Raw genomic sequence first — 20,959 nt, 5'->3', positions numbered from 1 at the left:
AGGCACTGTAAGGTTACTGGCAATCATTCCAAATATCTTATTGCGAAGAAGGCAAAATGCCAACAGATAAGTTGAGTGTAGTGTCAGTCCTATATTGCAGCCGAAACTGCAGCTAAGGAGAGCCTTGGATTTATTTTCTACAAAGGTGCAGGTGCTGCTGCTGCTGCTTTTATGATCCTCCTTTCAGCCTAAGGTCCCAGGACACGTAATTGCAAGAGTAGTTTTGAAAAATGGAACAAAAAACATTTTTTTTACACAAATAAGTAGGAAGCCTCGGAATTACAATTATAGATTTAATTATAGTCTACACAGACTCCACTAAGGAAAACCAACAACCATTATGCATGTTCTTGCTTGAGGGGGAAAAACAACAAGAAAACTATACATCATATTTCCTCAAACATAGGGCTGGACAGAAAACAGATTGTGGTCCATTAAGCAGTTTCTTAATGGACAAGACAAGAATGATGGACAAGGTGGATTTTCATCTGCCCTTACACCACACAGTCACACTCCACAACCTATTGTACTGGCTTCCGATCTATAGATCTTTCCAGCAGATGTTTGGGCATTTAGTGTGGTTTCTTTCTTTGCTTTTTCTAAAAGAAGACCTTTGTTTATATCTTTTTTAAAAAAACAAACAAACCCAGCTTATATAAATTTTAATCGGATTTTATTTTTCTAACTCATAAATTTAAGGCAGCCAGATGGGTGGGATATTAATAATAATAATAATAATAATAATAATAATGGATTTTCCTATTTTCATCAGAGAAAAGTTGCTGGAAATGCTATATGGCAATGGTTCTATGTACATATTCACCATTTGGTGGCATCTCACCATAAAGAAAGTTAGGTAATTTGTTTCCCTCAGATGGGCTCCTGGGATCTGAAGCAATAAAATGCCTTTTGAATTATTATTATTTTTTCCTGTAGCGAAGACAACAAAGAAACTAGTATGCATAAATACACCTGTTCGGACTCCACTCTCATCTCCACCCCAATAAAATCTGGCTGCCTTCCAGTCACCCTTGAATCAGTTAAATTATGTAGGAATGTCTTGTATCAAAGCTGAGGAAAAGAAAATGGATAGGCTCATGCCTAATTTATTTTGAAAGTGACCCAATGGCCCTTCCACCTGCTGGGAGGAAACTAACCAAACCAGTCTTTCCCTTGAAAACTGTCTACAAAAATAAAGCCTTTAGGGACCTGTTACAATATACTGTACTATACCAGGGTCCAGACCAGAGACCTTTCAAAAGCTATCTAGTTTATCCTTCCTTTCCATTCCTGCCAGCATTGTCCTTTCCTTCCTGAGGCAGCTTCGTTTTTCTATAGGAACGAGTGGACCATCCCTAACAGAGGCAACTCATATTTTCTTATCTCTGCTCCCTTGTTTCCTGTGAGTGTCAAATCTTTACATCACCCATGCTCGAAAAGGGCATGTCAACAGACTGGGGTAACTAACATGGTGCCCTCCATTTGTTGTCTGACTCCAATTCCCATCAGACCCGGCCAGCATGGGATGTAGAAGTCCAGCATTATCTGCACCATGTTGGCTATGCCTGAGCTAGGAGCAGTAATTATTTACTTAATGGACCTCTGAACCTTCAAATTAATAGGCTCAGGTAAAATGATTGTGTGTAGGGTTGCCATATTTCAAACAGTGAAAATCTGGACAAAAACGTTGTTGAGCTTTATTTTTGTTTTGCCCAAAGTTGTTGACTATTTGCTATAATGTCAGCACTACATTATACTTCCAGATTTTCCAAGACATTTAGCCAATTTCTGCCTGGACACTAATGACAAATGCAGTATTCCAGATATAATAATAATAATAATAATAATAATAATAATAATAATAATAATAATAATTTATACCCCGCCCATCTGGCTGGGTCTCCCCGGCCACTCTGGGCGGCTTCCAACATATATTAAAATACAATACAATGTCACAGATTAAAAACTTCCCTAAACAGGGCTGCCTTCAAGTATTTTCTAAATGACAGGTAGTTGTTTATCTCTCTGACCCCTGATGGGAGGGCATTCCACAGGGCGGGCGCCGCTACCGAGAAGGCCCTCTGCCTGGTTCCCTGTAGCTTTGCTTCTCGCAGTGAGGGAACCGCCAGAAGGCCCTCAGTGCTGGATCTCAGTGTCTGGGCTGAACGGTGGGGGTGGAGGAAATTCAGCAACCCCAATTTTGTGGAGCTTCAAGCATTGGGCTTTTGGGGAAGTTTTTCCTAAACATTTTGAGATCCATTGCCCCACATGTTCCAACAGACTTCCTTTTGCTGAGCAGGTTTTTAGTTCAGGCCCTAAATTAGGAATGCTGCAAACTAAATCATTACCTACAATCATATGTAATTTCTTTTGCACTCGGTGAATCATTAAGTATGGGGAGACAGCTTATTTACATCTGCTTAACTATACAGCACTTGCCAATTTGGATGAACCAATCATTACTTCAAGGATACCAGGCTAGGACCTGCTTAACTACAACAGCATGGCGCCCAAACCCTGCCTGATCCTTTACTCCCTCAAGGAAGGAGTTGCGTTTTCTCCTGCAAGCCATCTATCAGTCTTGCTTTTTCAGAAGGGAAGACAAAATATACCTCCCTTGGCCAGGAAGCTGTTTTCTTTCCATGCAGGAAATCCTAGCACATAATTATCACCAACACAAGAAACAATAGGTGTGAGAAGTGCACCTACTTTGCCATCCAGAAAAATAGAGATAAATAATAATTAAGGATACATTTCTCTTTAGAATTTTATCTTGATTGAAGTGTTATATAAATTAGCCATCATCTTGGGGAAAACTACTATTTTGGTTTATGGAAGACTGTCCAAAAAGGACAACTCTCAGACTGGCTCAGAAGTGTCCACTGTCTTCCCTGAAACAAGCATAGTTCAAAATGGTCTCAGAAGGTGGAGGTTTTCAAACCAGAAGTTGATTGGCCATCTGTCAGGAATTCTTTAGCTGTGATTCTTGCATTCATAGAATCATAGAATTGTGCAGTTGAAAGGGATCCACAGGGTCATTTAGTTCAGCCCCCCTGCACTGCAGGAATCTCAGCTAGATCATACATGACAGATGACAATGGAAACCCTGCGTAAAGACCTCCAAAGAAGGAGAGTCCACCACCTCTTGTAGCAGTGTGTTCCACTGTCAAACAGTTCTTCCTGTCAGAAAGTTCTTCCTGATGTTTATTCAGAATATCCTTTCTTGTAACTTGCATCCATTGGTTCAAGTCTTACTCTCCGGAGCAGAAGAAAACAAGCTTGCTCCACCCTCCATGCCATAACCCTTTATATATTTGGAGAGGACTATCATGTCACCTCTTAGTCTCCTCTTTATAAGGCTAAACATACTCCATTCCATCAACTGTTGCTCATTAGACCTGGTTTCTAGACCCTTCAGCATCTTGACTGCCCTCTTCTACACACATTCCGGCTTGTCAATATCCTTCTTAAATTGTGGCACTCAGAACTGGACACATTATTCCAGGTGTGGTCTGACTAAGGCAGAATTGAGTAGGACTATTGTTTCCATTGATCAAGATACTTCTGTTAATGCATCCTAGAATAGCATTAGCTTTTTTTGCTGCTGCATCACACTGTTGACTCACCACTGACAATGTTGGCTTGTGGTCTACTAACATCCCTAGATCCTTGTCATATGTACTATTGGCAATCCAAGTGTCCCTCATTTTATATTTGTGGTGCTGGTTCTTCCTACCTAAGTGTAGGACACCTCACCTTTGTCTCTGCAAGGCATCTAACTAGGAGACCCTTGGGGTGCCTTCCAATTCTACAGTTCTGTGGTTCCATGAAAGTGACTTTCGTTTCAACAGATACTATATATTTAGTAAAAACTATTGAAAGCAGTGACACTCGCTCACAAGCAAATGAATGCAACATTCATTATGGTGACCTGTTTGTACAGTCTAGTCTTAAAATGAAATCAGACCTTAAATGATATTTACATTCCTAATTCATAAGGATGCTTTAAGAACTGATGTTTTCAGAACATGTGATTACAGAGTTTGCAGATTAGGTTTGAAGATTAGGTTTGTGAAATACATTTATGTATTTATCTTATTATTCTGTATATGCCCAAGGAACTTTTTGTCCCTATGATTATTGCCTTGTGAGTAAATAACCAGCTTCTAAATGCACTTATCCTCACAACATCTAAGTGAAGCAACGAACTGATGCCTTTCAACCATCACCCCATCTTTAAAAAACAAAAACAAAAAAAACTAGGACAGATTTGCACAGAAGTTTCATGTGCTACTTTTGAAAAAGCAGGAAGCTGTGTTGCAGACATACTCCAATTTTTATTTATACTAATAGCAAATTTTCCTTCTAACATTACACTTTCCCATAAGTAATTTGTCCAACTCTTCTGTAGAGTTTCTCCTAGAAGGTGGTATCAAATGCTACAAAGGTACTTCTCTAGGGATAAAAATGCATGAATAACAAAGTGGTTCAAAGTCACAGCTCAGAGTACCCACAGCAGGAGAAATTGCACTGCTCAGTCCTGAGTCTACACTAACACTCACACAAAGCTCTTACAACCTGACAATGTTGATTCCACACACACACACACCCCCAATTCAATGCAATATTGGAAGCAGAGTCACATTCATTGTGAACTGTAAGGATTGTGCTATCCCTGACCTGAATGTACCAACACACAATTGACTTTCTTCCAGGTTAAGCACAGGTCTCCAGTAGGTGTTTCAGACAACTGCATTGTTGATGTATATATGGAAATTAAGTAGGGTGGAGATTAAGTAGGTTATCAGAGGTGAACATTCACCTCTGCACATTGCATAGAAGCATGGGGAGAAAAAGCACAAGTTCATTCCCTGATTTGCTATCATCATTATTTTCCTGTATTGCTATTGTTGATTAATTTATATACTGCTCAGTGCCTGAACTTGTTTCTTCTAAGTGATTTACAAAATATAAATATAAAAAACAAACACATAAATTGAATTTAAACCCATGATTAAAATATACAATAAAGCTGTATGGTATTTTTAAAGAGAAAACAGAAGATCTAGTTCAAGGGAACAGGAATATGCTTACACATCTGCAAGCACCTGCAGGATGCAAACACAGACTGGGTCTCTCAAATTTCAACAGACAGGGCATTCCATAGATCTGGTACAAAAAGTGGAAAAGGCCACCTTCACATTGCCAATAATCATTGGGCCATGGCAACATTCAGTGGCGTAGCAAGGGAGGGACGATGGGGGCAGGGCACCCCAGGTTCCAGGGGAGGAGGGTGACACTTGGCGGCCCCTCCTGCCACTCCCCGCTGCCCGGCACCCCATCTCTGTTCCTCCTCCAAGGTGCCATTTTCAAGGGGACAACATTTGGCACCCCCACCTAGAATCCCAAGCAAAGCCACAGCAAACCCAGTGGCTGTAAGCTTGGGAGTCACCACAGCCCTGCTAAAGCATTAGCCTTGCTTGCTTTACTCAGTCCACCTGGACCTGGTATACCATCCGCCCACACCCCTTCAAGTCACAGCGAGCACAGACAGCACTGCCCAAGGGCCCTATCCCCGCTTCCCTTTGCTTGCCTGCAGTCTGGCATCATCCACCAGCCCAGCCTGAGGGAGCCCCAATCTTTCTGAGTGCCCCGCGTTGCCCATTTTGCACTCCCCCACAATGCACTGCAGCATCTTATTTGCATGCAGGAGTTGCTCCACCTCTGGCCCCAAGCAAGATCCCTCCCATGATTCCCTTCAAACGCTTCCTCCACAGAGACGCTCTAGGAATACCCCTTGCTGTTCCAAGGCAACCTGAATAGAAAAGACGTTCAGAAGCACCTAATGTTCCCTCCCTGGACTTTTGCTGACTTCAATGCCTTTACAGGGTAAAAAGGTAGGACCCCTGGCAGTTAAGTCCAGTCGTGAACAACTCTGGGGTTGTGGGGCTCATCTCGCTTTACAGGCCGAGGGAGCCGGCGTTCAGCTTCCAGGTCATGTGACCAGCATGACTAAGCCACTTCTAGCGAAACCAGAGCAGTGCACGGAAACACCATTTACCTTCCCGCCAGAGTGGTACCTATTTATCTACTTGCACTTTGACATGCTTTTGAACTGCTAGGTGGGCAGGAGCTGGGACTGAGCAATGGGAGTTCACCGCGTCGCGAGGATTCAAACCACGGACCTTCTGATCGGCAAGCCCTAGGCTCAGTGGTTTAGACCACAGCGCCACCCGCGTAGAGGGGAAATCAGCAGCCCAGAGTATTTTAGCAGTTTATGTGTAACTCTCAAGACCTTAAAGCTGGCTCAGTAGCTAATAGGCAGCAAGAGCAGATCAATCAGTACAGGTGTGATGTGTGCCCAATAAAAGACACCACGCAGCACCCAGGCTGTGGGCATTCTGCAGCAGTGGCACCTCTGAACCAGCCATAAGAGAAGCCCAATATATGATGCACTACAGAGAATCTCAGAAATATTTCCCCTGTGGATGAGATTGTGTCCCTGGACCAAGAGTATGGAAGAAATGAACAACAAAAGTACCAAAACAGTAGCCTGGGGATGCTCCTAGAGTTATCAATGTCACTGGTGGCTCAAGTGGCTGCAGTAATGAGGAGCATCTCTTGCCAGTTTTGGCTGGTACATCAGCTTTGGCTGTGTCTGGACTGGGACAGCTTAGCAACAGTGACTTGTGCCTTGCTAACCTAATGCCTTGATTACTGCAATGTGCTCTATGTGGACCCATCCCTAGCTGCAGTCTGGAAGCTGAAGTTAGCGTAGAATGCAACAGTTAGGCTAATGAGCCAGGGACATGTAACATTGTAACACCCTTGTTAAAAGACCTGCACTGTGTCAATCAGCTAACAGGCCAGGTTCCAGGTTCTGATATTAATTTACAATTTCTTAACTAGCTAGGGACCAGCTTATCTGAGAGAGTGCCTTCCATATAAAGCTGTTTGCTTCTTGCAGTCATCTTCAGTCATCTCCAGCAACCTGCAAATGTCCATGGGCAACAACTCACAACAGAGCCTTCCCTGTCATGACACTTTTTTTTTGGAATAACCATCTCCCAGACACAAAGCAAACATTAACCCGGCTACACTTTTGATGAACATTGAAAACCTTCCTGTTCATCTTGGTGTGTGCTGGCAGGCATTATGGTTTTAAAAATGGTTTTGACTTCTGATTATGTTGGACATTTTTTATTTTTTATTTTTAAGTATATTGTATATTTGTTTTGCTGTGTGCCATTTTGAAATGGTGCTCTTGCTGTGAGAATCGCAGGCAGCACACCCATATTTTAAAATAAATAACCATCAACTACAATATATCCTACTCCTCACTGTATGAAATGGCCTCTATTGAAAATTTCAAGTGAAGCAATCCTACTAGCCATCTGAAACTGTTTTGACCTCTAGCCACTCTTTACAACTGCCATTAAACATTCTTTTCTAAATATGTGTCTGAGAAGTTTAGAAGTGATATCTGCTCTTTCTACAGGCTTCATATACAGTATGCTGTACTTCCCCTACAAGAAAACTGTGGTTTCTTAACTCAAGTGATTATTTCTGAGTAAGTGTTTTATTAGCTTCTATCCAAGCCAGCTCTTTCTCTTTCTCCAGATTATGCAGTATTATGCTCGAGTCCATTAGTCATGTAATTTAGCCTGCCGGAATGAAATTGTTGCCTGCCTTTCTAAAGTGGTAGATAATTAACTGTTGCAAGGAAAGGTATTTGTGCTTTGCCATTGAAAGAAAACTCTTCCTGGGTAAATGAGTAAGAATCCAGATATTGCTAGAAATTTTTTGCTAACTAGCAGTCTGATCCTGTGCATGCTTTAGTTAAACACCAGTGCAGGCTTGTCCTTTAGGACTGATGGGGCACTGCCCTACCAACCTCAGTCTGCCCTCATCTAGTTCCCACCTGCCTGTCTTCTAACTTACAACTAGTCCAGGTGTTCCCTATTGCCAGTTTCCTCCTCCTTAGTCTCAGTGTTGCCCTTGTAGACTCAGTAGGGAGGATGATGGGGACAAAACTCAAATTGCTTGGATCTGTCCATCATTGGCTCAGGCCCTACCTACTGTTAGCATTTCCGCCCTCCTCACCATCAGTCCTAATGGTTACCAGCCACTACTGTTAAATTCATGGGGCATTGCATTCCAGAGTATTCTCATGAAGTGGCAGCCAATGAAATGGAAAACGGAGCATGGTTTCCAGAGACATAGTGCGTTAAGGACTCCAATTGGGAAGGAACACATGTTTTGCATGCAAAAGGTCCCAGGATCAAACTTTGGAACTCCCTGCCTATTGATATCAGGCAGGAATCTTCATTGTATGCTTTTTGGTGCCTGCTAAAACATTCTTGTGTAGACAAGTCTACTCAGATGTTTAGGAAGTTGATGCAAGTTTTAATCTGCTTTTGGTCTATTGCTGTTTTAATTTTTTGGAAGTTTTACATTATTCTTGTTAATTCTTATTGCTAATGTAATTGTTTCATATTTTTTTGTAAAGCACTTTAAGTGGGGGTTGTTGTTTTTAACCAGATCAAGTGGTATAGAAATTTTATGAAATAAATAAATAAATAGAATCCCTGTAAGGATGGTAGAGAAAGACTTCTGTATGAAACCCCAGAGAGCCGCTGCCAGTCAGTGGAGACAGTATTGAGTTTGATAGACCAATGGCCTGACTTGATATAAGAAAGCTTCCTATGTCCCTATGTGTTTTGACATGCATGCAGAAAGAATTGTACCTGCTGGCTCAACCACATCTGGCATAACCCATGTGTGCAAAAGCCTGTGCGTCCACAATATGTAGGTTTGACAGGCATCACTGAAAGAGAATGTCTCAGATTTGCAAACAGAGAGTATGCGTGTACACCCTGCATTCCTCTGAAGAATCTTTATAATGGCTACAGCTTTGGAACTCAGAGTCACTTTCCCCGCCTCTGCTTCACTGCATTGGTTGCCATTTGGCAGGGACAATGATGCCCTGCCTGCCTTCTTTAATTAAAAGTTACTAGGGAAATGCAGAATTAATATGATGTGATGGCAGGCATATGGTCCTGTTAGTATGCTGTTTGGATGACTTCTGAGCAAGCATGTACTGGATCAGATTGCCCACTGACAAGCATTTCTTAGCAATCTCTGGGTACTTACTGATTTAAGCGTCAGAAAGAGTTTTCTCTCTGTGGCGAAGAAAGCACAGGTATTTGTGCCTTAAGAGTTAATTATCGACTGCTTTTGGAAAGCAGGCAATAATTTCTTTCTAGTGGAGTAGATTGCATGACTAATGGTATTATATGTAATACTACCTAAGCCAGAGAAAGAGGAAAAGTGGGTTAAAGAACACACGTTGATAAATACTCATATAGGGCATGTGGGCACAGTTATGCTGAATGCATGCTGTGAGTAGGGCAAATGGACCCAATCCTACAGCCCTTCCATGTATTCATGTTAATGTGATAAGAGTTTTATGGTACATTAAAGATTAGTAGAACTATTGTGGCATAAGATTTAATGGACTAGAGCCCACCTCATCAGATGCCCTGCATTTGTCCATTTTTCTATGCACAAATTTGGAACATATAATTTGGGCTTCTGTTAAGGGGAGCTTCTTCACAAGTTTGTGTGGATAAGAATCATAGTCACAAAACATTCAGTACTACTTTTATCTCAGAATGATGAGTAACAATAACATCGTATCTATTGTGAATTTAAGAAAGATACGGCTGTAATAAGCTGTGTTGGTTTCCCCCTTAAAAAGAAATGGTGAGTTTGTGGGCCTACAGATGTTGTTGGATAACAGCCCCAAACAAGCAGATAGGAGTTGATTGGCAACATATGGAGGGCTACAGGTACCCCAGACTTGTCCTAGGATAACTGGCATAACAGCTTGTTGCAAAGATAGCCTAACCTGTAAAAGGCACTATTCCCCCCACCCCCTTTCTCTTCTGTGACTGCATATGTGTGCAATGAGAGAAAATGAAGTATAGTTAGAGCAACCTTCTCCAACCTGATGTCCTTCAGATGTTCCTGGGCAACAACACTCCTCAACCTCAGTCAGCATGGACAATGGCCAAGTGGAGAAGTCTGGGTTCGAGTGGTAGACTAGGACCAACGAGGCTTGGATTCAAATCCCTGTTGTCCCATGAAGCTTGCAGGATTAGTTCAGGCCAATCACCAACTCTTAGCTTAACCACTGCACAGGATTGTTGTAAGGATCAAATAGTGGCAGGGTGAGACAACCATGTGTGCAGCACGGAGCTATAAAAAATGTACTAAATAAACTGATAACAGCAAGTGTGCAAGTAAATGTGCTTGTAGGCAGCCTCCCTCCCTCCTCCCTCCCAGCCTCCAGTGCCTGTCTATCTTGTGTAAGATGTCCTTGAACAAATATTGGAGTTTCCTCTGAGCATACTGATACCTCCCTCTTCCTTCTCAAAGGCCCTATTTTGGCTACATGGTAGCAGCATACAACGATGCTGCATAGTAGCAATGTACGGTATAAGAATGACCAAAAGTCACCTCATATCTGTGCATTAAAAAGAAAGATCGATTTCTGAGTTCCAACCACACTGTCTTCTAATGAATCCAATCAATTTTTAAGGTTCTGAGCCACTCTCTATAAAATGAACCTCTGTGCTCTCCTGTTCACTGTAACGGGGAATCTAAAAACAGCTTTAACTTTCCTTCCCTTTTGGCTACATTGGATGAAATTTATGAACATAGTAGTGGTCCAGGGGTCAGCAAATGTTTTCAGCAGGGGGCCGGTTCACTGTCCCTCAGACCTTATGGGGGCCCGGACTTTATTTTGAAAAAAAAATATGAACAAATTCCTATGTCCCACAAATAACCCAGGGATGCATTTTAAATAAAAGGACACATTCTACTCATGTAAAAACACCAGGCAGGCTCCAAAAATAACCCAGAGATGCATTTTAAATAAAAGGACACATTCTATTCAAGTAAAAACACGCTGATTCCCAGACTGTCCGTGGGCCAGATTTAGAAGGCTATTGGGCCAGATCCGGCCCCTGGGCCTTAGTTTGCCTACCCATGGTTTAAGCGGACTAAGCTGTAGAGCAGGCTAAGCTGGAGGGCCAGAGCCTTTTTGTGGGTAAAGTAACAAATGTAACTTTCCTTTATAACCTGTTTTAAAGGGTGTGTGAGAGCGATGGTTTGTCTTTAACATATTTAAGAGCTGGCAAAATGGGTATGCTTGCTTGTACTATTATTATTATTAAAAACTTAGTTTGCTAGACCTGACTTTGTTGTTTGTAGATCTACACTGAAAAAGCAGCCATACATTTCTATGCATATTTTTTGTTTGTTTGTTTATAGCACAATCACAAACTTTCACTTTGGTCAATCATTTATATTTATACTTTATCCCCTACCAGGTTAGCAAAACTTGCACAAACAATATATTAAAATTATAGGATTGAGACTCACATACAGATTTTTTAATATAAGGTTACCAGACGTCCCCGTTTCGCAGGGACAGTCCCCAGATTTACAAATCAGTCCCCATACAAAATCCATTGAAGTTGAAAAGTGTCCCCGGATTCATTGAAAAAAATCTGGTAACCTTATTTTAAAAGAAACTTGTTTTATTATCTGTATGTATAATAAAGACAGAGTAGGTATCCATAATAGGTTGAAAAACACACACAATATAATGTTCTAGTGCAGTCCCACTCTGCTAAGGGATCCTCCTCCACAGTCAAAACATTCCTAAAAGATTAGCTCCTTGCAAGAAGAGGAGAATGCAGCCTGTGATCATCCAGATTACAGCATGACAGAAGGAGACAGCCAGAGATACAGATGACCAGCACAGCCTTCAGGGTATCAAACAAACTGTCCATGCCACATTGCCACACACTTCTGGGGAGGTGAAAACCTGTTTGTTCTACCAATCCATTTGATGCAATGGCAAATTGAAATGATCACCCCTCTTTTCTGAAAGAGCTCTAGTTATGGGCCACTGCATTCACCCAAGCCATCTAGAAGTGCAAGAAGTATGAAAGCACACGTGTCTGCCAAATTATACATTCAAAACATGGAAATGATCATTGCTTTCACATAAGGCCAATGGCCACAACAATCACAGTAACTCAAACTGTAACTCTCCAAAATTGATCTGTCCCAAACACAATTTTTCATTCCTGCGTGTTTGGGTTTACATAGTTTCCAGGTGGCACAGTACTCTGCGGATCCTTTATCCTCTCTCTATAGGAAAAGTGACTATGCCTCTACCATCTTCAGCACACATTGGAATACTGTGCGGCAAATTCTAAACAAGCAGCACGAAAAATGTCATTTTTTTGACTAAGCACAAAATTGTCCTTAGTTCCCCCTATCACTTGTGGTGACAAAAATATTGTCTGTATTAGAGATGATAACTAAATGGATCCCTGTGAACACAGAGAGTACGTTGCTGAACCAGGTGTCATGGGACCACAGAACAGGGAAAATATGTTGCCTTCATAGAATCATAGGAATTTCAATGGCCATCTAGTCAAATCTTCTGCCACAGCATCCCAGAAAGGTCACCATCCAACTTCTGCATGAAAACCTCAAATGAAAGTTCATCCTTCCAGGGTGACTTGTTCCATTGTCAAGCACCTCATACAATCAGAAAACTCTAATATTTACTCAAAACCCTCTTTCTTGTAATTTGAAACTGTTAGCGTAGGTTCTACCCTCTTTGGGCAACAGAAGGCAAGTTTGCTGCATCCCCCATGTGGCAGTCCTTCAAATATTTGAAAACAGCCTCTATGTTGCCTCTTTTAAATACAGTATATACAACTGCTTCCACCTTCCTTGTAGAACTTGGCCTGTCACCCACCACCATCACCCCCAAAGGACATTTTATCCTGATTGCAAGCTGTAGCTGAGTGGTAAAAACATCCTACTCAGCATTCAGAAGGTCCCACCTTCAATTCCCGGCATCTCCAAGTAGGGCTGTGAGGGATCCCTGCATGAAATCCTGGAGAGTCACTGCCAGGCAGTGTTGTCAGAATTTATCTAGATAGACCAAATGGTCTGACTCAATATAAGTCAGTTTCTTCTGCCCTGTGATCTTCCTTTTCAAGAGGATGTTTCTGTCCACTTCTTAGAAACTGAATAAATGGAGCATTTGCTCTCAACAGGAAAACTCTGCTTCCATCAGCTTCAAATAATTTTTAACCTCTTTGGCTAATTAAACAATATATTGCCTTTTAAACTGGGGGGTCCACTGTTTTTGTTTGTTATTATGGTATGTATTTTTGTGTTTTCATGTTGTAAACTGCCCTGTGACTTTCAAATGAAAGGTTGTACAGAAATGTAATAAATCATCATCATCTCTGCTTGACTGAGTAAACTGAAACATACATACTAGAAATGTAAGGATGCTTACGACTCCTGCCTAAACTTCACCGAAGTCATTCAGATGAATGGGACTTTTTAATATACAAGCATGTTTGAATATGATGATAAATCAGAGATAAAATATGGATGGCACTCACGTAACTGTGGGGCTTAAAAATATTTATTAGATAGTTGTTGATAATTTCAAATGTATTTCTATGGACATTCATGTGGAGTTATGAGATGTCTATTGAGTTCCCCAGAACTGGAAACAACGGGCCTCGCAACACTTATGTGGATTACAAATGAGTGCTTTGTGAGTACTTGCATGTACCAAACCACAAGGGCTAGCTGGCACTATTTGTTCAAAAGTAGCAGAGCCAGGAACAAAAAAAGAAAAAGAAAAATCTATTTCCAAGCTTACTGTACCATATACCAATTAAAACTTTGATGGACAGATTCTACTTAGGGCAAGATTTTAGTTAGGTTTGAAAAGGCAGCAACTACTCAGGGAAATGATTCCTATCTCATCACAACTTTTCAGATTTACAAAACATCCGTTTTCCATCTCTCTTGGCAGTCTTTAAATTATCAGGCACAGATCTCCACCAGGAGCAAGCTGTAGACAATTGTCCTCTGGTTCCAGTACTGAAGTGCAAGAAAGGGTGCCTTTGTTTACTTTCCAGATTTTGCCCTTTGTTATTGTGCCAAGACTTACCCTCCACCCCTATTCCACTGGTCCAACAAGAACATGATAAAACCACAGCAGATTTTGGGACTAACACGAATTTTCGAAGAAAACAAAGGCTGTAGTCCCCAATGCCATCCCACAAAACTCCCCCAAAATACTTCTGAAAATGTGTCACTTGTTTGTAATTTATATCCAAGTGTAGGCCTCTGAAGCTTTCTGCATATATCTGCCCACCACCACCGCAGCTCACTGTAAAGTTTTAGATTAGCTTCTTACACTGCAATTCTATGCATATTTGCTCAGAAGGAAATCCTACATAAGAGTATATAGCTTTGGCAATCTAAAGCAGCTATCATTTTCTAACATTAACAAAAAAAACTCATGAACAAATCATTGTTCTCAAACACAGAGACATGCTCATTTATTTTTGCCTGCACTTGTGAATGATAACCACTGATAATATACTGATAGAGGCAGAGACAGATTATTGCAGATTATTGGCTTTATCATTGAATGTGACCACGGTCCTAAAGAGGCCAAGGCACACAAATGTAAATGAGACAAATTAACACATGGGGGGGGGGGACACACAGCATTCACTTGGGGAAAACTATACATGTTTTTTTTTAATAAAATAAAATAAAATAGAAAACATCCCAATAGCACTCAAATCGGAATTACAGAAATGAGGAGGACACAAACCAGGGCAACAATAGGCACTTTAGCTATTCCATCTCAAGTTCAAGGTCACTGTAATTGCCAAAGCAACAGAAAAAACATCATGTTTGCTCCAAGGAAACTTACACTTAAGATGTAAAGCCACACCAGCAGTTAAAATTCTGGAGCATGCAATTTTCTCTTTACAGTATTGGAAAGAACATGTAGAAGCAAGGGTGGCTATTGGGGGTGGGGGGGGGGGTGGATAGGAGCCCTGGAAATATGAGGGAGGGGAACATGAAGTTCTGCCCTTGTTAGGACAGACTACTAGGCTATTCAAAACGAACCAACTCTTAACCCCAGTAAAAAGTGGTAAGAGAAATTTAAACGATGAATCAGGAGTCATATGGTATAGATCCCAAACTCTGCTCTCAGAACAGATTAAAACCCAAAAAAACTATTAAAAAACACACACCAAACAAAACCATCATCCAGCCCGCCAAACAAAACGAACTTGTACTTTACAGTACAAAACTTACACTGAAAAGCGAATGTAGCCTGCTGAGAAGAGAGAGTGGATTCCTGAGAGCCTTTCAGGCAAACGTTGGGCAAAGTTTAGGTGGGACACGAACAAAAACATGAGCCGCCCCCTTCAATGAACGAGCGAGTCCCCGCTGTTTGCAGCCAGACAACTAGTGCGCGCAGAAACTTATCAGCCTCCAGATAAGGGGCGCTGTAACGTTTGTGTTTAGTTCCCACTCCTAGCCAGGACGTTTTCATCCCACCCTGGAAATTCCTCGGACATTCTTTCATGCAGGAGGAGATGAAGTAGTAGTAGTAGTAGTAGTAGTAGTAGTGAAGTCATGCAGTGCTCCAGTATCCGAGTGCTTACAAGCACCTTTTTATAAAGGGGGACGGGAGGGATAAGAGCGGGGCGGAATTTTCCTACTGAAAAGCCATGGTTGGAGAAGCCAACTTATAGGCATGGGGAAAGTGCAAAGAAGGGGAGAAAGAGACACACACCCGTCTTGAGTTTATATAGGCACCTTCCCCCCGAAGAGTTAATCTTTGGATGACCGTCTTCTAGGAGAAAGCTCGGCTGCGTGTGAATCAAACAGGTAGAAGAAAGAGAATCTCCAAACAACTCCTTACCTATTTTTGTGCCGGGTCTTTAAGAGATTCCTTCCAAAAGGAGCCATGGTAGGTCCCAAAGGCAGGAGGAGAACATCAAACAGGTCCCAGAAGAAAGCTCTGGCTGGCTGGCTGCCTGGCGCGTTGCTGTCTCGCTGGCGTTCCTCCTCCTCCTCCTCCTGCTGCTACTCCAGCTTGTTAATAGTCACCCAGCGTCGAAGTTGTGCAACCCGTTGCTAACTTTGAACTCCTGCCTCCTTGTTTGTTGCTGCTGCTCTTTTGGAGCCCTGCCCAGCAGCCGCGATCTTGAAGGAGGCGTTTAGGAACAGGCGGGAGGAGGGGATGGGTGTCGAGAGAGGAAGGGCGAAAACCGAGGTGGAAGGGGGGGGGTAGGAGCGATGGCGAGGGACAGCAGTGCCGCTAAACTTTCTGAGCTGCTAACTAGAAAGAAAGAAAGAAAGAAAGAAAGAAAGAAAGAAAGAAAGAAAGAGTAAAACCAGAGTGTTTGGGAGCATGGGGCAGAGGGGGTTTAACAAAGCAAAACGGGAAGCCAACTTTTTTGGCGGGGGGGGGGGCAAGCATGGTGGAGGGCATCAGACCACTAAAGGATAGAATCATAGAATTGTAGAGTTGCAAAGGACCACAAGGGTCATCTAGTCCAACCCCCTGCAATGCAGGAATCGTTTGCCCAATATGAGACTTGAACCCATAACTCTGACATTAAGAATCTCATGCTGTACTGACTGAACTACCAGATAGGATTCCACTGGCTGCAGTGGGGTAGCAATGGGGAGGCAGTGGGGGTGGTCCACTCCCGGTGCCACGTCTCCGGGGGTGAAAAGGCATGCGGCTTCCTATGCCACTGACTGGCTGCATCAATTTAGCATTGCCATATTTTGAAAAGAAAAAAAGAAAGAAAAAGAAAGGACACTATGACACTATGATGGCCATTTAAAGCAAATAAATGTAATTTGTCTCAAATTTTACCCATGAAAAAGAGGACGTATCCTGGAAAAAGAAGACACATGCACATATCTCTGCCTTCCCAGAGAAGTTCACCTGCCACCAGCTCTGTGAAGACCTTCCAAAGCCTTTAAAATCATGTAGTCTTGTAAGTTTTGAAATCTGTCTTGAATTGTGGTTCTGTTTTATTTTTATTTTTGCTGGACTTTATATTGTTCTATATGTGGACTTTTGGGGAGAGGATTTTTTTTTAAAAAAATCTTGCTTTTTTGTATAATTCTTGTAAGCAGACAGATATATAACTGTAAGAAGTAAATACATGACAAGATGAAATTCAACAGGGGGAGATTTTTCCATGAGAGAAAAAGATGGAGAGGGGAGAGTGTATTTGTGGAAGTATCTTTACCTTGAACACAGTGTGGAGGGAAAGATATCTCAAGCAAGTTAGGATGCAATTCTGACTCCACCTGAGAGTAAGGCCCATTACATTCAATAGGGCCTCCTTCTAGATATGATTAGTACTGCAGCCTGGGAGTAGTATCAGACATTAATAGAAATAATAGGAGTGGGAATGGGGAAATGTGTATGCTCTTGAAATTGTTACAGCATATACTTTCTTTCGCTGGGGAAGGTATAAGAGAAGAGTCCTGACTTCGGAAGTTAATTATATACTTGAATACAGGAAACACTGTTCATTCACCCTTCCTGTATGTATTTACATGATATTACTAAAGTGCAAAGTTATTTTTAAGGCCCCTGCCTGTGTCTCCTGAGAAACATTACAGCCTTGTGTTTTTATTTCTTGTACTGTCACAATATAGCAATGTAGCATCTCTCCATGCGAGCAATTCCCAAGCATCATGGGGGTCAACACTAGTGTGGGACGCAGGAACATTACTAGATCTTCTCACGTACTTCCAACATGACAGCAGAGGAATGGAAAAAAGGACACTCCTGCAGCTCCTATGCATGCTATTCAAGTATTTATCAAGTATATATTATTATTTTTCATTCCATCAAAGCACTTGTAACCAACTCTTCATTTGAAAAGCTCTAGGAAGAGCTTACAAATCAATAAAAAATAAGACAATCTAAAAAGACATGTCACAAAAGGAAAATGGATGGTGAGGGAAGAGGAAAACAAATATCAAATTATTAATGTTTTCAGTGACCAATTTGAATGAAAACTAGCTGTTCACAGTTAAAAACAAAACAGCCTTGTCAACCCCTGAATTATTTTTTTAAAACGATGACTGTACCTTACTGGACTGGTAGTGTGGCAAGAATTTTTCATTTCCCACAGTGCCCCAGATCTAATGTTATTACAGAGCATTGTAGCGAAGAACGACAGTTGACGCAAAAATATTTAGAAAGTATTTGGCAACATGTCTGCAGGTTTGTTTGCTTATTTTTGGAGGTAGGTAGTGAGAAAAAGAAGATTCTCATACATTTTATTTTATTTTATTTAAAAAATCTCCCACGAGAAATTTCAACTCAGCTCTAAATGCAATGTAAACATTTATGGCATGAAAATATGGACACACAAAACTCCCAAGTCAGCTTTGTGGCACAAATCTAAAGTACCCCTGAACAAGAAAGTCATCTTTCCCTCTGGAGACAGGTGTCAAAAAAAAGCAGGCAACCAGCTGTGTATTATGCATCCAGCACACACAGGATCTCACTGTTATCCCCATCAACTCTAGAGGAGATGGCAGCAGATTGACAGAAACCAAAATTACCTGTGAGAGGCAGTGTGGAAATGAGATATAAAGGACTACGAACAGGTGTAAAAACCCATCAATTGAGGGTGTTGTGCATCTTCTTTAGTCTTTATTACACATCACAGGCATAAAGAGTTAGAAGGCAGCTTTGATATTTTGGGGCATGTTTTACTAGTTTATCTCATATGCTTTGCTGGTATTCTTATTCTTTCTGACACTTTAACAGAGTCCTATAGTGCAGGAACTGTGCAAAAAGCTTTAAATTAGAATCCCAATTCTTTTCTCCTGTTACTCTCTCATCGAAGGAATGGGGAGGGTCATGAGGCACATTCTGCCGTTTTTAAATTATGGGCTGCTTTGCTCACTGACAAGTGAATAATAATAATAATGATAATAATAATAATAATAATTACATAATTTGCGTGAAGATAATAACTTGGAAGTCAATTGTGATGCTCTAACCACCAACTATATTTTCCTCCTCTCGCCTCCCCCATATAGAAGGAAGAGTTTCCCTTGTCAAATCTTTGTAAATTGTGAAACAGCCATGAATGATGGCAAAAAATGCGTGCCAGCAGCATACATCATCCCACTATAGTGGCTATCTCAATCAGCCTATCTAGTTCAGCATTTCATTTATTTATTCTTAAAGTGTCCTTGTTTTCTTAAGGTTTTCTTGGATATAGTGGTGTGATAGCTCCATACTGTTGTCCTCGTCTAATGTTTTTGCTGCTGATCTCTTTTACAATTGCATTTGTTTTTAATGAGTGGACTTATCCATTTAATGTTTTGAACAGGGGGAGGGCATTCTCCACACCATTCCCTAAACAATGGTCTGGCACCTCTTTATGTAATTTTTCGTCATATGCTGAAGATACGTAAGAGGACCCTGCTATATCAGGTCCCTGGACCATCTAATAATAATAATAATAATAATAATAATAATAATAATAATATACCACCCTCTATCCACAGGTCTCAGGAAAGTTTACAGAATAAAATCAAAATCAAAAACCACAAAATATAAAATCAAAATAATAACAACAACCCTACCCCCCCCCAAACCCCCACATTTTAAAAGGGCATCTAGTTGAGCATCCTGGAACTGGCACAATAACACTCTCTCCTCCTGTGTATTCCAGCAACTGGTATTCAGAAACACCTCATTACTTTGACCTTTGACACCAGAGAGAGATATTTCTAGGAACCACCATATTCTCTTGATAGTTCATTTGTTTCTACTGAAATTAGTATGATAGCGTTAAGCTGTTGTGTCCTGCTCTGGGACCTCATGATGAAGGGTGGGTAAACAACAACAACAACAACAAAAAAATTAGGAAGGAAGTTAATATTTTGATGCAGAGAAAGGAAGAAGTTGAGTGACTAGGGAAATAGGGAACTGTTGTTTGCATTAAGAGGTTCATTGTGTAATTGTGGCAAAGAATGAAAGAAAAGAATGATGCCCAGTATTGTAGCTACACTAACCTTCACTGAACAGTGTTGGAACTCATTCCATGGATTACCTATTACCAGCAGGTTTGGGAATACCCTACATACTTTCAGTTAATCCCATGGCACTAAACTGTGACTACAAAAAGAAGAGAGAGAGGAGAGGAGAGGAGAGGAGAGGAGAGGAGAGGAGAGGAGAGGAGAGGAGAGGAGAGGAGAGGAGCAAATAAATCCCCTAAACTTGGCAAATGCACACCTGCCCTTGTTTCATATCTCCATAGAAAGCTTTCTACTGATACCTCAAAACTGGGGCTTAATTCAACCGGAGGGAATTTCCGCACCATTCAATGGTGACAAATATTTCTCAACCACCTGAAATGCCTGCCAGTCTTTTCTTGGCACAGAAACCTCATTCCGCAGCTGGGAATTTCTCCAATACACATTAACTTACTTCCCCCTCCCCTTCCCCTCTTTCTTTGTCTGACTTACAATATTATAGGCAGATTGTTTCAACAGGCAGTTTTACATTATGATCCTAGGTTTCTCTTATTACAAAGATAAAAGGTAACATTATGACAGCTACGGCTTATCTGACATTTGTACAATTAGCCAATTACTACTGCAGAACAGAAAGTGGTGTAGCATGGTGTCTAAGAAGCTGCACTACAAATGAGGAAATCGGTGATCTCAATCTCGTTCCTGACATAAATACCCAAAGTACTCTTAACCAAGCTCTCAGGTTGGAGTAAACCTGTGTTGGGACCAAGGTACAGTCAATCCATTCAACACATGTCTAGCTCAAGATTTCTAACTTTTGAAAGAGGGCTGTGGCCCAGAAGCAGAGCATCTGCTTTGCATGTAGAAGGTCTCAGGTTCAATCCCTGGCATCTCCAGGCAGGGCTGGGATTGTAGCCTGTCTGATACCCTGAAGAGCTGCTGTAAGTCAGTTTGGACAATACTGAACTAGACGGACCAATGAATTTATTACATAAGACCCTAT

At 41.4% G+C, this 20,959-nt stretch overlaps 1 protein-coding gene across 1 annotated transcript in view; it reads right to left on the bottom strand.

The window, feature by feature from the left end:
- RASSF9 (Ras association domain family member 9) overlaps positions 1 to 15,986 on the bottom strand; it is a 34,800-nt gene extending 18,814 nt beyond the window's left edge. Inside the window, exon 1 of the mRNA XM_033162399.1 lies at positions 15,848 to 15,986. Within this exon, the coding sequence (XP_033018290.1) occupies positions 15,848 to 15,894 (47 nt within the window). The 5' untranslated portion in view covers positions 15,895 to 15,986. The remainder of the gene's footprint in view (positions 1 to 15,847) is intronic.
- Between the last annotated feature and the right edge of the window lie 4,973 nt (positions 15,987 to 20,959).

This window comes from Lacerta agilis, chromosome 10 (assembly GCF_009819535.1).
Source record: "Lacerta agilis isolate rLacAgi1 chromosome 10, rLacAgi1.pri, whole genome shotgun sequence".
NCBI classification, from domain to species: domain Eukaryota; kingdom Metazoa; phylum Chordata; class Lepidosauria; order Squamata; family Lacertidae; genus Lacerta; species Lacerta agilis.
This window is presented reverse-complemented; position numbering and strand designations above follow the sequence as displayed.